Below are 16,162 nucleotides of genomic sequence, written 5' to 3'. Positions count from 1 at the left end.
TCTTTCTGCAGATTTTATGTTACTGCCTTAGAGGACAAAAATTCAAAGGAGACTCGCGAAATTGGTCATTGGGAAGATTCTATTAAAAACAAACCTAAATTCCGAGGGAAAGAATTTCCACCAACAGTAGATCCCTTTTCAAGATAACAAAAGTTTACAAAAATCCGCAGATGTTATTCCGTTAGAAAATGTCTAACGAGCGGCATTTAATTGATTTTGTATGTCTTTGTAATTTAAGCATTAGAGCCATAGAAAAAACTTTCCAGTTGAGTTTAACAGTTTCACAGCCAAACAACAGGAAATGTATCTTAAAAGATGGTACTTTAATTGCTGATATTAATGACCTACAAAAGAATTTTTCTCCGGCAAAAAATAACAACTCCTGAGAATTTTTACTTAAAAAACAGAGAGTAGCTCAAAATTTCAAAACTGAACTAATATATTATAAACCTGTAATTTCTTCCATCCTTACTGGTCGATATTTTCTAAATCAGATGCCCTTATAAGATCTGGAATTTTGTCATAGTTTCAAGTAAATAGTTTGCAAAGGAAAATTTTCATTCATTTTTTTGATCTGTCGCATGACGCTAATTTCTTTTTGCATCCAGAATTCACAAAAATTCGTTCAAATAATTCACAAGATCCTTAATATTTGAGAATAGCAGAACAATACATTAGTTACCCTGAAATAAGATTGCGAAAAATTCTAATCTTTCTATAGTTTATCCCAATCTGCAGAAACGATTTCTTGCATTACACAGGGAACTTAATGGCAAAATAGCGAGAAAAAAAACAAGCATTTCAAATTGATGCGCGTTCTATGATATTATTGGTTACTTCAAATGGCCATATGTCCAGCAAGGAGACTCGGTAATGTATGATCGCACATAAGGCTCCGACCCCGCTCATGCAAAAGTTGGGCATAATTGTTTACAAATTGAGGAACAGACAGAAAACACGCAAAAATTCAAGTATTTTTTAAAAAAAAATTGTGTTTGAATCAACAACAAATAGCTCAGTACTGAAAAAATGACGCTTGAGATTGATGAGATCTGCCATTATTAAGAAAGCGAGTCAAGACGAACAGCAAAAACAAACAAAAACAACAAACAATAATTACATCCAAAATTTTATCTCCATTTTAAAGAACAAAACTATATAACAAAGTGAAAAAAGCGTCAGATAAAATTAAAATTAAACATTATATTTTGTCCTCCACAAGAAAAGATATGGGACCGGTCCAAAATAAGGCTCGGTAACAATTAGAAAAAAAAAACAAAAAAAAACAAAAAAGTTAAAAAATTCTCTTTTCTTTTTTGAAACAAATTAATTCCAAATTAAAGAAAACCGTTAGAAACCAACTGATATATAGTTAGATATTGAGGTCCGTCGTATTCAATTTTTTATGCGGTTACAAAAAGAACAATAAATAGATTTTAAACGAAAATTCAATTAAAATTTGCCAGAAAACGAAGTATAAGACCCACAAAAAGCGTTCGATAGCGCCTTCTTCGAAAATAGATAATATTTTTTGTGACCTTTTATTATTGAGACTAGGCAAGAAGTAGACAAAAAATAAAGAAGGGCAAAATTAGGTAACACTTTTGTTTTTTTTCGAAAAAAAAAAACTTATATCCAAAGTCATGAAAGCCATTAGCTACAAAATGAAATAGATACATAGATTCATTTAATTGTCCAGAGGAAGCCCATGAGATTTATTTTTCGGAATTATCCAGATTATGTCCTACGTCTACAAAAAGAACGGCATATATGACAAAAATCAACAATTAATTTACTTTCTTTTGTTAAAAACCGGTGTCGAAGCCAGTAAAGTCATAGCGAATTCTTTTAAAAACTAGATTTCCTAGGTTTTGTGACATCAATCTCCTGTGTTGCATTCTTTTGACACCATTAATGCAATATACGACCTGTTTTAAAAGAAACTAGGCAAAAAATAGACAAAAAAGAAAAGAAATTGCAAAGTTTAAAAATGTTCTTTTATTTTTATGATGCAATTGTTTTCCACGAATTGAAAGCAATCTGCTATCTACTAAAATCAGAATATTCGCTCAGCTATTTTTTCTTTAAAAACCAAATAAACCTGCTAATATAAAGGAACACACTACTAAGAAGCGAAACTATAAACGACAGTTAAAGACAAAATTGAAAAACTTAATTAAATTTTTCGGAAATGTGGCGTCGAAGTCGTTAAAACCATAACCTATATCCTTTAAAATATCGATAACTTCAGTTTGTTATTTTAAACGCCAATCATGTGATATGGGAACTGTCAAAAAAATGATATTGTGACAAAAGACTTTTTCTCCGGCAGAAAATAACAACTCCTGAGAAATTTCACTTAAAAAACAGAAAGTAGCTCAAAATTTCAAAACTACACTTATATATTATAAACCTGTAAATTCTTCCATCCTTACTGGTCGATATTTTCTAAATCAGATGCCCTTATAAGATCTGGAATTTTGTCATAGCTTCAAGTAAATAGTTTGCAAAGGAAAATTTTCATTCATTTTTTGATCTGTCGCATGACGCTAATTTCTTTTTGCATCCAGAATTGACAAAAATTCGTTCAAATAATTCACAAGATCCTTAATATTTGACAATAGCAGAACAATACATTAATTACCTTGAAACAATTTGGCTAAGCTTGCGAAAAATTATAATCTTTCTATAGTTTATCCCAATCTGCAGAAACGATTTCTTGCATTATACAGGGAACTTAATGGCCAAATAGTTAGAAAAAAACAAGCATTTCAAAACGATACGCGTTCTATGATATTATTGGTCAAATTCAAATGGTCATATGTCCAGCAAGGAGAATCGGTAAAGTATGATCGCTCATAAGGCTCCGACCCCGCTCATGCAAAAGTTGGGCATAATTGTCTGCCAATTGTGGAAAAGACAGAAAACGCGCAAAAATTCAAGTAATTTTCAAAAACAAAAATCAGTGTTTGAACAAAAACATAGCTCCAAAAGCAAATAGCTCCGTGGAGAAAAATGATGCTTGAGATTGATGAGATCTGCCATTGTTCAAAAATCGAGTCAAGACGAACATCAAAAACAAACAAAAACAACAAACAATAATTGCATCCAAAAATTTATCTCCATTTTAAAGAACAGAACTATATAACAAAGTGAAAATAGCGTCAGATAAAATTAAAATTAAACCTTATATTGTGTTCTCCACAAGAAAAGCTGTGAGACCAGTCCATAATAAGGCTCGGTAACAATTAGAAAAAAAAAACAAAAAAAGAGTAAAGTTAAAAAATTTCTGTTTTATTTTTTAAAAGCAATCAATTCCAAATCAATGAAAACCTTTAAAAACCAACCGATCTATAGGATTATATTAAGACCTGTCGTATTCTATTTTTTATGCGGTTACAAAAAGAACAAAAAGTAGATATTAAACGAAAATTCAATTAAAATTTGCCAGAAAACGAAGTATAAGACCCACAATAACGTTCGATTGCGCCTTCTAGGTAACAATTGGATAAAAATGGAAGAAGGTCAAAATTAATTAAACACTTTTGTTTTTTTTGGAAAAAAAAATTATTTCCAAAGTTATGAAAGCCATTAGCTACAAAACGAAATAGATACATAGATTCATTTATTTGTCCAGAGGAATCCCATGAGATCTATATTTACGAATTATCTAGATTATATCCTATGTCTACAAAAAGAACGGCATATATGACAAAAATCAACAATTAATTTACTTTTTTTTGTTAAAGAAAACCCGTGTCGAAGCCAGTAAAGTCATAACAAATTCTTTTAAAAAGCTAGATTTTGTGACATCAATCTTCTGTGCTGCCTTCTTTTGACACCGTTAATGCAATTTATGACCTGTTTTAAAAGAAACTAGGCAACAAATAGAAAATAAAAAGAAAAGAAGTTGCAAAGTTTAAAAATGTTCTTTTATTTTTATGATACAATTGTTTTCCAAGAATTGAAAGCAATCTGCTATTTACTAAAATCAGAATATTATCTCAACTAATTTTCCATAAAAACCAATGAAACCTGCTAGTATACAGGAAATTTCACACTACTAAGAAACGAAACTAGAACCGACAGTTAAAGACAAAATTGAAAAACTTATTTAAATTCTTCGGAAAAGTGGCGTCGAAGCCGTTAAAACCATAACCTATATCCTTAAAATATTGATAGGTTCATTTCGAGTTGTTTTAAACGCCAACCATGTGATATGGGAACTGTCAAAAATATGATATTGTGATAAAACGAGAAAACTTGCAAAATAGGCAAATGACTAAATTAAAAAAGAATTGCGAAGTCTAAATGAATCAAAGCCAGAAAACCACATTTTAAGGCGTAGTACCGCAATAAGGGTTAAATTTTAATTTAATGGAAAGAAAGAGCATTCTTTTTTCCTGACACTAAACTACAAGTTGACCAAATTAAGAACAAAACGCAAAGTTCAATGAGCCATTATTTATTTAAAGTTCAAATTTTTTTAAAAATGAAAACGACCAAAAGCTTTCAAGTAAAAAACTAGATGAATTACTTTGGAGCTGCTTTTCATGCGAAATTTTCTGTTCTTTATTTAATAAAAAAGATCGATTTTTTTCTAAAAAGACCGACTTATTACAAACAGCTCAGTGTTTGACCAATTAATTTGTTGGAACTCTTACTGAAAGAATATTTCTTCTTAACATATCGTAGTGAGTTGGAGTAAAACAAAGTCTTATAAAAATGAAAATTTTTATATTCATTTAAAACAATTTTTTCCCAGTTTTTTCTCAGGTTTTAAAACTTCAACTATAGAGTGATCAACGATAGATTTTGCTTCAACAATTAGTACAAAAAACATTCCGACAGATCAAACCCTATCATTGACTCCCAATTTATCTGTTGCTTTTATGGAGAGCGTTTTGATTGGTTTTATTTAAGTGAAATACTCAACAAAAAAAACAGAATTGAAAACTTCTTGAAATTCCTTTCACCCAAAAATTGAACTTCAAATAAATTTTAAAATTTTTATAGATTAATTTCTATAAAACTGCTGGGATGCCGATTTCAATTATCAAGAAAATGTTTTTTAGACTTAAATTTTGACAGATTTATCTGCAGGAAAAAATGAAAATTTCAAAAAATATATTTCGTGTTTAGAAATTGTCCAAAAATTTTCCACCTAAAATATTAACGCATTGTGACTCCAAGAGTTTCGCATTTTCGATTGTTTTTATAAAATTCTATTTTAATTGCGATTACATGAATAGGTTCTGTTTACCCTGGTCCTTCTTCCTTCAGGATTTGTCTGCCCATATTTCTTGTACTTCATTTAGAATCTTAACAATTTTACCTTAATTTTATATCTATACGAGAGACAAGTTATTGTTTGTAGTCATATAGGATTATGCATGATATTATATAATTTACAACGAACTGCCTCGTGCCATAACGTACAATCTGATATGGAAATCAGGAATTGAAGCAAATCATTTATGACCTTACATAGTCATCAGCCCGGGCTGCTTCTTAAATTTAGGCCCTATGTCAAATTCTCAATAATTTTTACTCTTGATATCTTTGTTATCTTTTGCCGAATACGAAGATTTTTCAGTAGCATTTTTTTAAGTAATTTTCTAGGAGCAAATGTGATAAAACTTAGTTTCTAAAAACTTACAATTTTGAATTTTCGTAAAAAGATCTGTCCAACAACTTAATAGTGCAATTGATCAATAGTAGGTTTCCCTCAAAAAGGGTTGTTCAAAACCAATGCAATTTATAGAACGCGTTTTGTTTCTCACTGAAAGGATCACAAAACTCAATTTCTAGAAGAACTATAAATGGAGGAAACTGTGTTCCCATTTTTAAAAATTCAAATGACCTCTGATCAGATCCTCCCAGAACAAAGTGATCACTAATCAGACTTCTGTGCTCTCAAAACTTTGTATGAGCTTGAAGTGCGCTCGAACTGGGCTGATCAACCCAGACGGAAGGGACCTTTGATCAAACTCAAATCAGACCATTTTTCAGATTTTTATGCGACCGAGGTCAGACCATTGTCCAGACTATTCTTTTGCAGCGTTTGAATGAATTTGCTGTTTCTGTATGACGAAAAGAGAGAAACAATTTGCAGATATATTTACTTTGAAGATGTTGAATGTTGTAAGTTAAACACTGAATTGATTATACACAGTTTACATTTAGTCAAATTGATACCTTTTATTTCACGACTAAGATCTCATTCTGATGACAATTGATGCCCGTTTTACATGGTTTTTCTCGACGATTTTTCCCCCATGATTTTAGTTTCAATTTCAGTGCTATGATTTTTTTTCGAGCTGATAATTCAATTACAGCTCAGCTCCAAAGTTGATTTTTTGTGACCTTTGTAAGAGTCTAATGGTCTTCGATAGCCATAGTTGTTATGCTTATGAGTATGGCCTTGACGTATTGTTTTCACGGACATCGACTGATTTGGGTGGAGGTTATGGATTGGGTTTCGGGGTTGAAACACTCGTCCTCCTCTGCATTTGGGTCCATGGCCCACTTCTGGGTGTCGCTGCTGGCGAAGGTGCCAAACACGATGGCACCGAAGACATACACGATGGCTGCAACGTAGAATACTGTCTGCCACTCCTCAGGACTCTGAAGCACAACAAAAATGAAAATCACTTTTAATTTTAGAATACTCCATAAATTGTTAGCTTTTCTCAGATCTATAAATTTCTCAGATCTATAATGTAAACTCTATTGTGTCAAAAACTCTTTGGAAGCTATGAGTGAATCCGAAACATTGGATATTGTTATCGAGACAGAATGCAAGATAAATCGAGCAGATTCTGTTTGTCGTTCGGCATGGGAACATCGCGTAGGTACATGCAACCATTTTCACCTCAGAAGGCTTAGCCAGGAGCAAACCTAAGTGCCTAGCAACCGATGTTTAAGAACGGCTCCACGTGGACAGAGGTTATGTTAAAGACCAGGTAAATATCTTAGTAGAGTTGGTTCAGATTGAAGGTGGAAATAAGTTTTCCATTCGAGTCCCAGAAACGGTAGGAAAATGACTTCGCAAAATTTTTGCGAAATTCGAACTCCTAAAGATGGAAGTATCTTACAACACTTCGGAATTTTGAAGTGGCGACCACAAACAAGCAGACATCCTCTTACCTTGAGTTGATGAACTTGATTTAACAGAGTAGTTACTGATTTCTTTGAGACTGTCCTGATAAGGTGACCAAATTTAAAAATAATGTTAGCTAGAACGGAACCAAACACCTCACATGAAAATCACGGAAGAATTTTTTTCCGACTTTTCTTATAAATAGGCAGCATAAATTTTAGCTCACATTTGTATGTTTTTGGCTCCAATTAAAATTCAAATTTCAACTTGTTGAATTTTTTCAACCGAGTTGTAGGCCATTTTTCACCGAGTTGTAGAAGTTTTTCAACCATTTTCACCTCAGAAAGGTTGAGCCAGGAGCAAATCTAAGTGCCTAGCACCCGATGTTTAAGAAAGGCTCCACGTGGACAGAAGTTATGTTAAAGATCAGGTAAATATCTTAGCAGAGTTGGTGCAGATTGAAGGTGGAAATAAGTTTTCTATTCGAGTCTCAGAAATTGTAGGAAATTGACTTCGCAAAATTTTTGGAAGATTCGAACTCCTAAAGACGGAAGTATCTTACAACACTTCGGAATTTTCAAGTGGCGACCACAAACAAGCAGACATCCTCTTACCTTGAGTTGATGAACTTGATTTAACAGAGTAGTTACTGATTTCTTTGAGACTGTCCTGATAAGGTGACCAAATTTAAAAATAATGTTAGCTAGAACGGAACCAAACACCTCACATGAAAATCACGGAAGAATTTTTTTCCAACCTTTCTTATAAATAGGTAGCATAAATTTTAGCTCACATTTGTATGTCTTTGGCTCCAAGTAAAATTCAAATTTCAACTTGTTGAATTTTTTCAACCGAGTTGTAGGCCATTTTTCACCGAGTTGTAGAAGTTTTTCAACAATTTTCACCTCAGAAAGGTTGAGCCAGGAGCAAACCTAAGTGCCTAGCACCCAATGTTTAAGAAAGGCTCCACGTGGACAGAAGTTATGTTAAAGATCAGGTAAATATCTTAGCAGAGTTGGTGCAGACTGAAGGTGGAAATAAGTTTTCTATTCGAGTCTCAGAAATGGTAGGAAATTGACTTCGCAAAATTTTTGGAAGCTTCGAACTCCTAAAGACGGAAGTATCTTACAACACTTCGGAATTTTCAAGTGGCGACCACAAACAGCTCGATGAATTTGGAGTAACGGCTGCTCTCCTATCAAAGTCAACGAAATCTTTACACCGCCCCGTTCGTTTCAGCGGTCTCAAATCTGTCCTGATATTGTGTTTTTGCAGTTATCCTTGGTGAACTGTATTATCCGCTGTACTGTAAATTACCGTTGCATTACTTATTGCTCAATTGCTCTTGATAACTAATTGTTCAGCTTTGCTGTGCAACAAACTTGTTTCTCTCGGAATAACAAAATAATTCAAATTGAAACAATCAATTTTTGTTGTGTTTTTTTTAATAACTCAATTTATAAACCGAAATAGGAAAATCTAATTCCAACAAATGATAGCACTATATCTTGGCCATAGATATGCAAAGTTTCAATCTCCTAGCAAGTCTCCTTCATAAAAAAGCGATCAGAGTATAACTCAATTTTTAATACTCCGTTAATTCAATCATCAACATTTTGCTTCTCAATTGGCTACAAGCAACAACCAATATCAAAGCTATGCTAGGCTTCGTTAAAGCAAGTAAGAAAAACAACTGACTTTATGCTTTGCACAAAGTTTCTCTTACTTAGGAACTTTGTTCCTCAGAAAGAAACTTTTGAGAATTTTAAAGTCAAATCTCTTTTCAATAGACAAAGTTAAGTTAAAACTGTACAACCATTAATATGATTTACAGAAACACGACACGATAACAATTAATTTAGCGTTCCAGAAATTGTGGTTCAATACGCATTGTATGTCAGTTTAATATAACCGATTGATTTTTGGTATTTTTTCGAGCTCTATTTATACTGCCGTAGATGTCAAATTTGCATCTCTGATTGGTTGTAGATCACTATGTCGTAGGATTCTCTGAATACACTGAATTTGGGGTTTGGGATGCCATATACGGTGCCCCGCACTCTCTGAGTTGGTTGGTAAGAAAATTGTAAAATTCATCGAATCTGTTTTTACCAAGTTGGATATCTCTTACTCCATTTAAACATTTGTGTGATTGTGAACACGTGAATATGTGGCAATAATAGCGTGATTTAATTTTGGGTTTCATTTCATGTATGACAATTAGGTACTAATGATAGTTACTAAATATAAATGCTGAACAAAGTGTACAAATCCAAAATGCTTCGATTAAATGTGGCATGAAATTTTGCTTGTCATGCTATTCTAAGTTCACTGCTTGAAACGGCCTTGAACCGATTTTCCATTTGGTTGCTGAATTAGGAAGCTCGGCTACCACATTTGGGGAAAATAACAAAAAGGAATTAGTTGTGAATGTATCACGCAAGCTCAAAGGGAAAAGAGTTCAGACAATGAAGAGGGGTCAACAAGTTTCGGGTTTCATCTAAAATTTTGGTTGTTTGTTTAACGAAAGCATTGACGATACAGCGATACTACAAAGTCAAAAGGGAACACATATACTCATTTATTAAATGACAAAATGAAACAGGACAAAATCGCATAGAGCTAATTTTTACTGAAGCAAGTCAATATTCTTCAGATCGATTGACAAAGCAAAGTCTGTTTTAGCCCTTTTCACTATCTGAATGGTCTTGACAACTTCTTTTCTTGAACCCAAGAATTATTCTATTGAGCGACAAACGAAAAGCAAGGCAAGAGGAAGCCACAAAATTTGAGTCCTGATGTGGAAACTTCATTTCGTTGACTTCAGCAAGAATGGCGATCTGATAGATATTGCGAACCAATACCGTCGAACGTGCTTAAAAAAGAAGGCGGATGCAATGGTTTCGGCAAAACATCTAGACGCTTTGATTACTTAAAACTCATAGATCAAAAATATTATTGTTTCTCTGCAATTCTGAGGATAGGTCAATAAATAATTGCTACAAAAATTAGCCCGTATTCAATTTTTAAAGCGCCATCTTTTGTCAAGCTCATAACTAGTAATCAGATGCTAAATTTGAGCACCCAGAAAAGGTTGTTTCTGACATCCTCTTACCTTGAGTTGATGAACTTGATTTAACAGAGTAGTTACTGATTTCTTTGAGACTGTCCTGATAAGGTGACCTAATTTAAAAATAATGTTAGCTAGAACGGAACCAAACACCTCACATGAAAATCACGGAAGAATTTTTTTACGACTTTTCTTATAAATAGGTAGCATAAATTTTAGCTCACATTTGTATGTCTTTGGCTCCAATTATAATTCAAATTTCAACTTGTGTAATTTTTTCAACCGAGTTGTTGGCAACCGATGACACAGTCTGATTCGAAATAGGACCTATGAATAGCTCAATGTTTGAACTGGGCAACTCTAATGGCAAGTCTATATCAACACTGATTAAGAGTTATTGTCATGTTAAATTTCTTTACGCTTGTCAGTCTTAATACTTGACAAGTCTGAAAAACGTCCAAAGAAGGTCGAGAAAACGCCAAAAAGTGAGAAAAAGTGGGAAAATCATTTCAATTTAGAACGGTCTGATAAATGATCACCCTGTTCTAAACCCCAGACTGTGTATAAAAAACACACAGACTCTAGCGCTCACAGTTTATCTTGGCTTTGTTAGTTTTCGGACGTTCAATTAATTTGCTGTGCTTTTTAGTTGTTTTTCTGGGCAGTTTGGGCTGACCTCTGATAAAATGGAGTCTCCAAAACCAATGAGCATAGACTAATACGATAGATCTCGAGCCATCATAACACCCGCAAAAGGGGCAGCAACTTTTCAATTTCATCCAAATCAAGTGAAAACAATTCGCTTAAAACCACCCGCAATTTGTTCACTCGTGCACCTAAGCCTGAATAAATTTTCCGCAACATTAGACGGCTTGAGGGGGATTAAAGTAACCCTTTTTGGTCTACTGCCCCGTTAATATGAGGGAGATTAGCCATAATGTAATAACTTGATTAATGAGTTGTGACAACGCAAAATGTTCCATGTTAGAGAACTCTTCAAATTACGTCCCCGGGGTAAATATTGCAGTAATATGAACAACTATTCAGTTTTTTAAAGCTATTGAGGAACCTTTAATTAATCCTTTTTTTCAAAGATAGAGTTCATTTTAAGCATGTTAACTAAATGTACATTCGAGCAACTTTGATCTTAAGTATGAAATGAATATACGTTTGGGTTTCGCAATTTTGAATTACTTCATCTTTACCATAAAAACATGCAAACATAAAATGTAACCTCTCCTCTAAGTCATATAATTTCTGTGATTTGGGGGAAAATTTTTGAAGTTATTTGGAGCGCAGTGTGAATTTTGTGTGCAGTGATACCGACTGCAAGCTGAAGCCGAGCTGTTGAATAATTTCTCGAGCACAATATCAAACCATTTAGTAATGGCATCTAATCAATTCTCGTCGAGAGCACATTTGAATAATTTAGCCACTGAAAAACTGATTATATGCTTCTGCTTCATATTTTGGCGCTACTATTCATACCCAGTGAACCGAAAATTGAAAAATCTTAATCTTGGTAAAATTCTTATTAAGAGAACGTCAAGATATGTACAAAAATGCAGGATGCTTGAAAAAAAAAATTCAGAAATCAGATCTTGACAAAATAAACAATCAAGAATCAGTAGGATCTCAGCACAATTGGTCATGTTTCAGGATTAAAAATTAAGAATCAATAAAATTGTGCAGGAACTGTCGTAAATTTTTCTCTCGTCGATTCACAAAATTAACACTGAGATTTTTCCAGTAAGAACTATATGGCTCTTCCCTCCTCTCTTTAAATTCCTGGATGGGGATCGACAGCGATGGAGTTACTGAAATTGGTCATGAGAATACTGATATAGCACGGTAAAAAGCCACACTTTTACAGATCTCAAAAAAAAGCAAAACAAGACGCGAGAAGAAAACAAGACAAAACAAAACACAATATAATATTGAAAAAAGTTGTCGGAAAATATCTCAAGTTGAGTTAAAAGCTGGCATCTGATTTCTCCAGCTCATTATGATCTTCTTTTTTTCTTTGCCACTCAGGACTGGGGGCTGGTACTGCAGATTTAATGAAATAAGTTGTTGGAATTTTAATGTATTAAGGGAAAAACCAATAATTTGACAGTTCCTCAAAAGTAGTAGGAGGATTATTTTATAGATCAAAAAATTTGCCTGGTCAAAAAGTAAAGGGATTTGTGCAAATATACCGCATGATATCATGCTGGTTTTCTGAAATAACTAATCTCGACAAAAATTTTGGTAAAACAGTTTTATTTGCACAATTATTCTTGTTAGCATGAACAACTTATTGGCACGCTATCTAGCTATAAAACACAAACTTCTCTGTACTTCCGTAGAGAGTGTTTGGCAGATATAGGAGAAATCATTGTTATTATCAAGCTATTTCGTCTCCTTTGCGTTTTTGAGATCCATTCCTGTGAGAACCGCTCTTGACTCTTGATATTTGTTTATTTTTTTTGCTTTCTTTTGGACTCTCGGCTTCATTTCCCTATTTCAAGTGTCAAAAACGTCAAGAAAATGTCGTTTTCCTATGTCAAGATCTCAAAAACGTTTTAGCATGAAATGTGGTTGTTGAATCGTGCTAAGAGCTCTTCAAGATCGTATCCTAATTTTCCACGAAAACGTCAATTTTAAAACATCAAAGTTCTTACAAAAACGTCAAACAGACATAGGGAAACATTTTAAAAATGAAACCACACAACCAGTTAAAAATGTTGCATTATAGTCCTCATGACCGGTCCGTGAAAATACTGATATCTTTTTCTATTTCGATGTTGACTAAATTTGGAGCGGAAACTCCTCTCTCATTGGGTGAGTTTCGTCAACGTAATTTGGGATTTTAACGGCTCTAGCAAGTATCATGATTGGTGTTCCGCGATAGCATTACTGAAATTACAGAAACTGACGGGTCCAGTTTGTTTAGGGCTACTCAAAAACCCTTGGAAATTAATTTTCTTTTGTCAGCAATAACGGCCATTACCTTGTATGAGAAACCCCGTGCACTTCAATAGCTAGTGGCACAAAAAGATATCGTATATTTATCGATAACGAATCTCAAGTTAAGCCAAGACCAATATGATATTGCAAGGCATGTCTATTTGTTTCAATTCGCCAGTTTTGTAACGGCTGCTCTCCTATCAAAGTCAAGGAAAACTATACACCGCCCAGTTCGTTTCAGCGGTTTCAAATCTGTCAGGATATTGTGTTTTTGTAGTTAACTTTTTTGAACTGTATTATCCGCTGTACTGTAGATTACCGTTGCAATACTTGTCGCTTAATTAGCTCTGCTAACTAATTGCTCAGCTTTGCTGTATAACAAACTTGTTTCTCTCAGAATAACAATTTAATTCAAATTGAAACAATAAAATTTTTGTTGAAATTTTGTTAATAATTCTACTTATAAATCGAAATAGCAAGATCGGCTGCTAACAAATTGTCAAGGATGACTTCATCTAATTGTCAACCAAATTTCAAGTTTGTAGCGAACCTCCTCGTTAAAGGGGCGCTTTCGAAGCAACTCAGATATTATAAATCTGACTCAATTTAATAGACAGCTTTCTGATTCTCAATTGGCTTCAAAAATCACCAATATCAAAACTATGCTCGGCTTCCTTAAAACCAGTAAGAGAAACTAGCTCTATGCTTTGCATAAAGTTTCTCTTACTTGGGAACTTCGTTCCTCAGAAAGAAAGTTTTGAGAAGATCAATTTTAATTCTCTTTTCACAAGTCAAAATTAATTTAAAACTGTACAATCACTAAAATGATCTACAGAAACAAGACAAGATAACAAGTAATTTACAGCTCAAGAAATTGTGCTTCAATAGGCACTGTATGTCAGTTTAATAAGATTAAAATTTAACGAGTTTCAACTAATTTTTGGTAGTTTTTCAAGCTCTATTTATACTGCTAGTCACGTGGGTTTTCATATCAAATTGAATTGATGATTGGTTGTAAATAAGAATGTCGACAAATTGTGAACACTTTTCCATAACATCACTTTTTCAGTGTAAATTTGATGTCAGAAGAAGTTTGTTAACCATGTAGAAGTTTTGTCGAATATTGTGTTTCAATAACAGGTTGATTCGCAATTCAATCTCAAAGATTCTGATACAATACTGTTTAATCGTAGTATTGTTTTGCTGGGAGTTGAGGTAGTTCCAGTTTGAGTTTCACTTCGTGTATGACAATTGCGTTCTAATAATAGTTACCAAATGTAAATGTTGAAAAGTGAACAAATCCGTATGGCTTCAGTCGAATGTAACATTAAATTTCGCTTGTCATGCTATTCTGGCTTTAATGCTTGAAATGGCCTTGAAGCGCTATTCAATTTGGTTATTGAGTCAGTAAGCTCAACCACCACAAGTTTCGATCCAATGGATATGTGGAAAGTGAAAAGAAAAGAGTTGAGGAGATTATTAGGAAAATCGCAATTAAAATTTTTGATACGGCTTTAAATTTCATTTGATTTTGCCACAGCGAGAGTTCAAATAAGGTTCGGAAGTGAAATTGGATGCCGATTCTGAGTAATTTGATTTCTCAGGGCATGCTCAATTCGGTCGCTGAACATTGGGTTAACGTTTAAACAATGAGTGCCTTTATAAAAAAATCTTTTGTTTGAGCTTATGCGATTCTCTCGGGTGTTTCTCCAAAATTGAGTAAGTATCGAAGAAAATCAAGCTAGGAGGGCTTTAAAATGCATTCCAGGAAAACTAATGGCAATTCGACAAATGTGAAATCAATTTAAAATCTAATGACGTAATTCGTGGGTTCAATTGTAAAAGATAACTTTCATCAATCTATTTCAACGCTCCCCGGATCTCTGCATTATAGATTCAGAAAAAAATATCCGGGTCGAGGTTTTAAAATTTATTTAAAATCCAAAACAATTTATTGTAAGAGTTGCGGTAAATTTCGATTGAAAATATGTTCACCAAAAAGCAGTACGATTTTAGCGGTGATACCCCCGTAAGAATTATACATTGAGCCGGGTGTTTTATTGGTATCTGCCTCCTTCTAAGTCTTATAAAACCTTTTTTTTCGGCTACTTGATGCGAAGGTATTAGCCAATTGTGCTAGAATATACGGCAAACTAGCCCACAAAAAAAATTCATTACATTTAGTATCAGCGTGCATTTGCGAGTTACTATTTATAATCGGAGACTACAAAAATATATCACCAAAACGGAAAGCGCACAGAATAATAAGTAATTGAGTATTGGATGATGCTATCTGAGCAGATTATAGAGCAGATCAGTTAGTTTTACTTCAAAAATTCTAAATTACCCAAGTCAATGTGCTAGACCTAATCCAGCTCTGATCAGACCATTTGGTTTGCAGCGTGTGTATAAGTGTGATCCAAAATTACAGGGCCTGGAGGGTGTTATAGTAGCGCGATAGTCTAATCATAGTCTAATCATAGGTCGCACAAAAGTCTGAACAAAGGTCGCAAGAATGTCTGATCATAGCCCAAAATCTGAACACAGCTTTGACAATCTAAATTGAACAGTCTATGAACAGAACTACAATCTTACAGAATGCTTGACAATGAGGCCGGTGACCATTGGACTCGCGATTCCAGGGATGGTGCCAGCTGTTCCCGTGATGCCCATCAGAACTCCTGCATACTAAAAAAACACAAAACTGTTATTGTGAAGCCCATACAGAATTTCCAAGTTACTAACTCGGCCTGTTTTATACATTAAAATTATTACGCCGAAAAATGTACATTTTGCTCAATTATGTTCACTTGAATTTGCCGCTGTTTTTGTGGATAGCTATGAACATGTTATTTATACAGAAACTGTAATTGATAACAAAACTTTTTGATAAATAGTTACATAAAAATTCTTTCGCATTACTAATTGCGGATTAAAAAGACGAATTGCAGCTAAGGACTGGCACATATTATTTTTTTTTAAAATAAAGTTTGGATTCTGATTTGGAGCTCAAGTAACTAATAAAGAGTTTCGGCAAATCA

At 33.7% G+C, this 16,162-nt stretch overlaps 1 protein-coding gene across 1 annotated transcript in view; it reads right to left on the bottom strand.

Moving 5' to 3' along the window:
- Positions 1–6,104: 6,104 nt before the first annotated feature.
- The window catches only part of LOC142339958 (vesicular glutamate transporter 1-like), a 58,861-nt gene continuing 48,803 nt past the window's right edge, over positions 6,105–16,162 (bottom strand). Inside the window, exons 6-7 of the mRNA XM_075390328.1 lie at positions 15,717–15,809; positions 6,105–6,627 (exon numbers count right to left, since the gene is read on the bottom strand). Of these exons, the coding sequence (XP_075246443.1) occupies positions 6,439–6,627; positions 15,717–15,809 (282 nt within the window). The 3' untranslated portion in view covers positions 6,105–6,438. The remainder of the gene's footprint in view (positions 6,628–15,716; positions 15,810–16,162) is intronic.

Source organism: Convolutriloba macropyga, chromosome 5, assembly GCF_964194025.1.
Source record: "Convolutriloba macropyga chromosome 5, txConMacr16.3, whole genome shotgun sequence".
Taxonomy (NCBI): Eukaryota; Metazoa; Xenacoelomorpha; order Acoela; family Convolutidae; genus Convolutriloba; species Convolutriloba macropyga.
The sequence above is the reverse complement of the archived record's forward strand: the minus strand, read 5'-3'. Positions and strand labels throughout refer to the sequence as shown.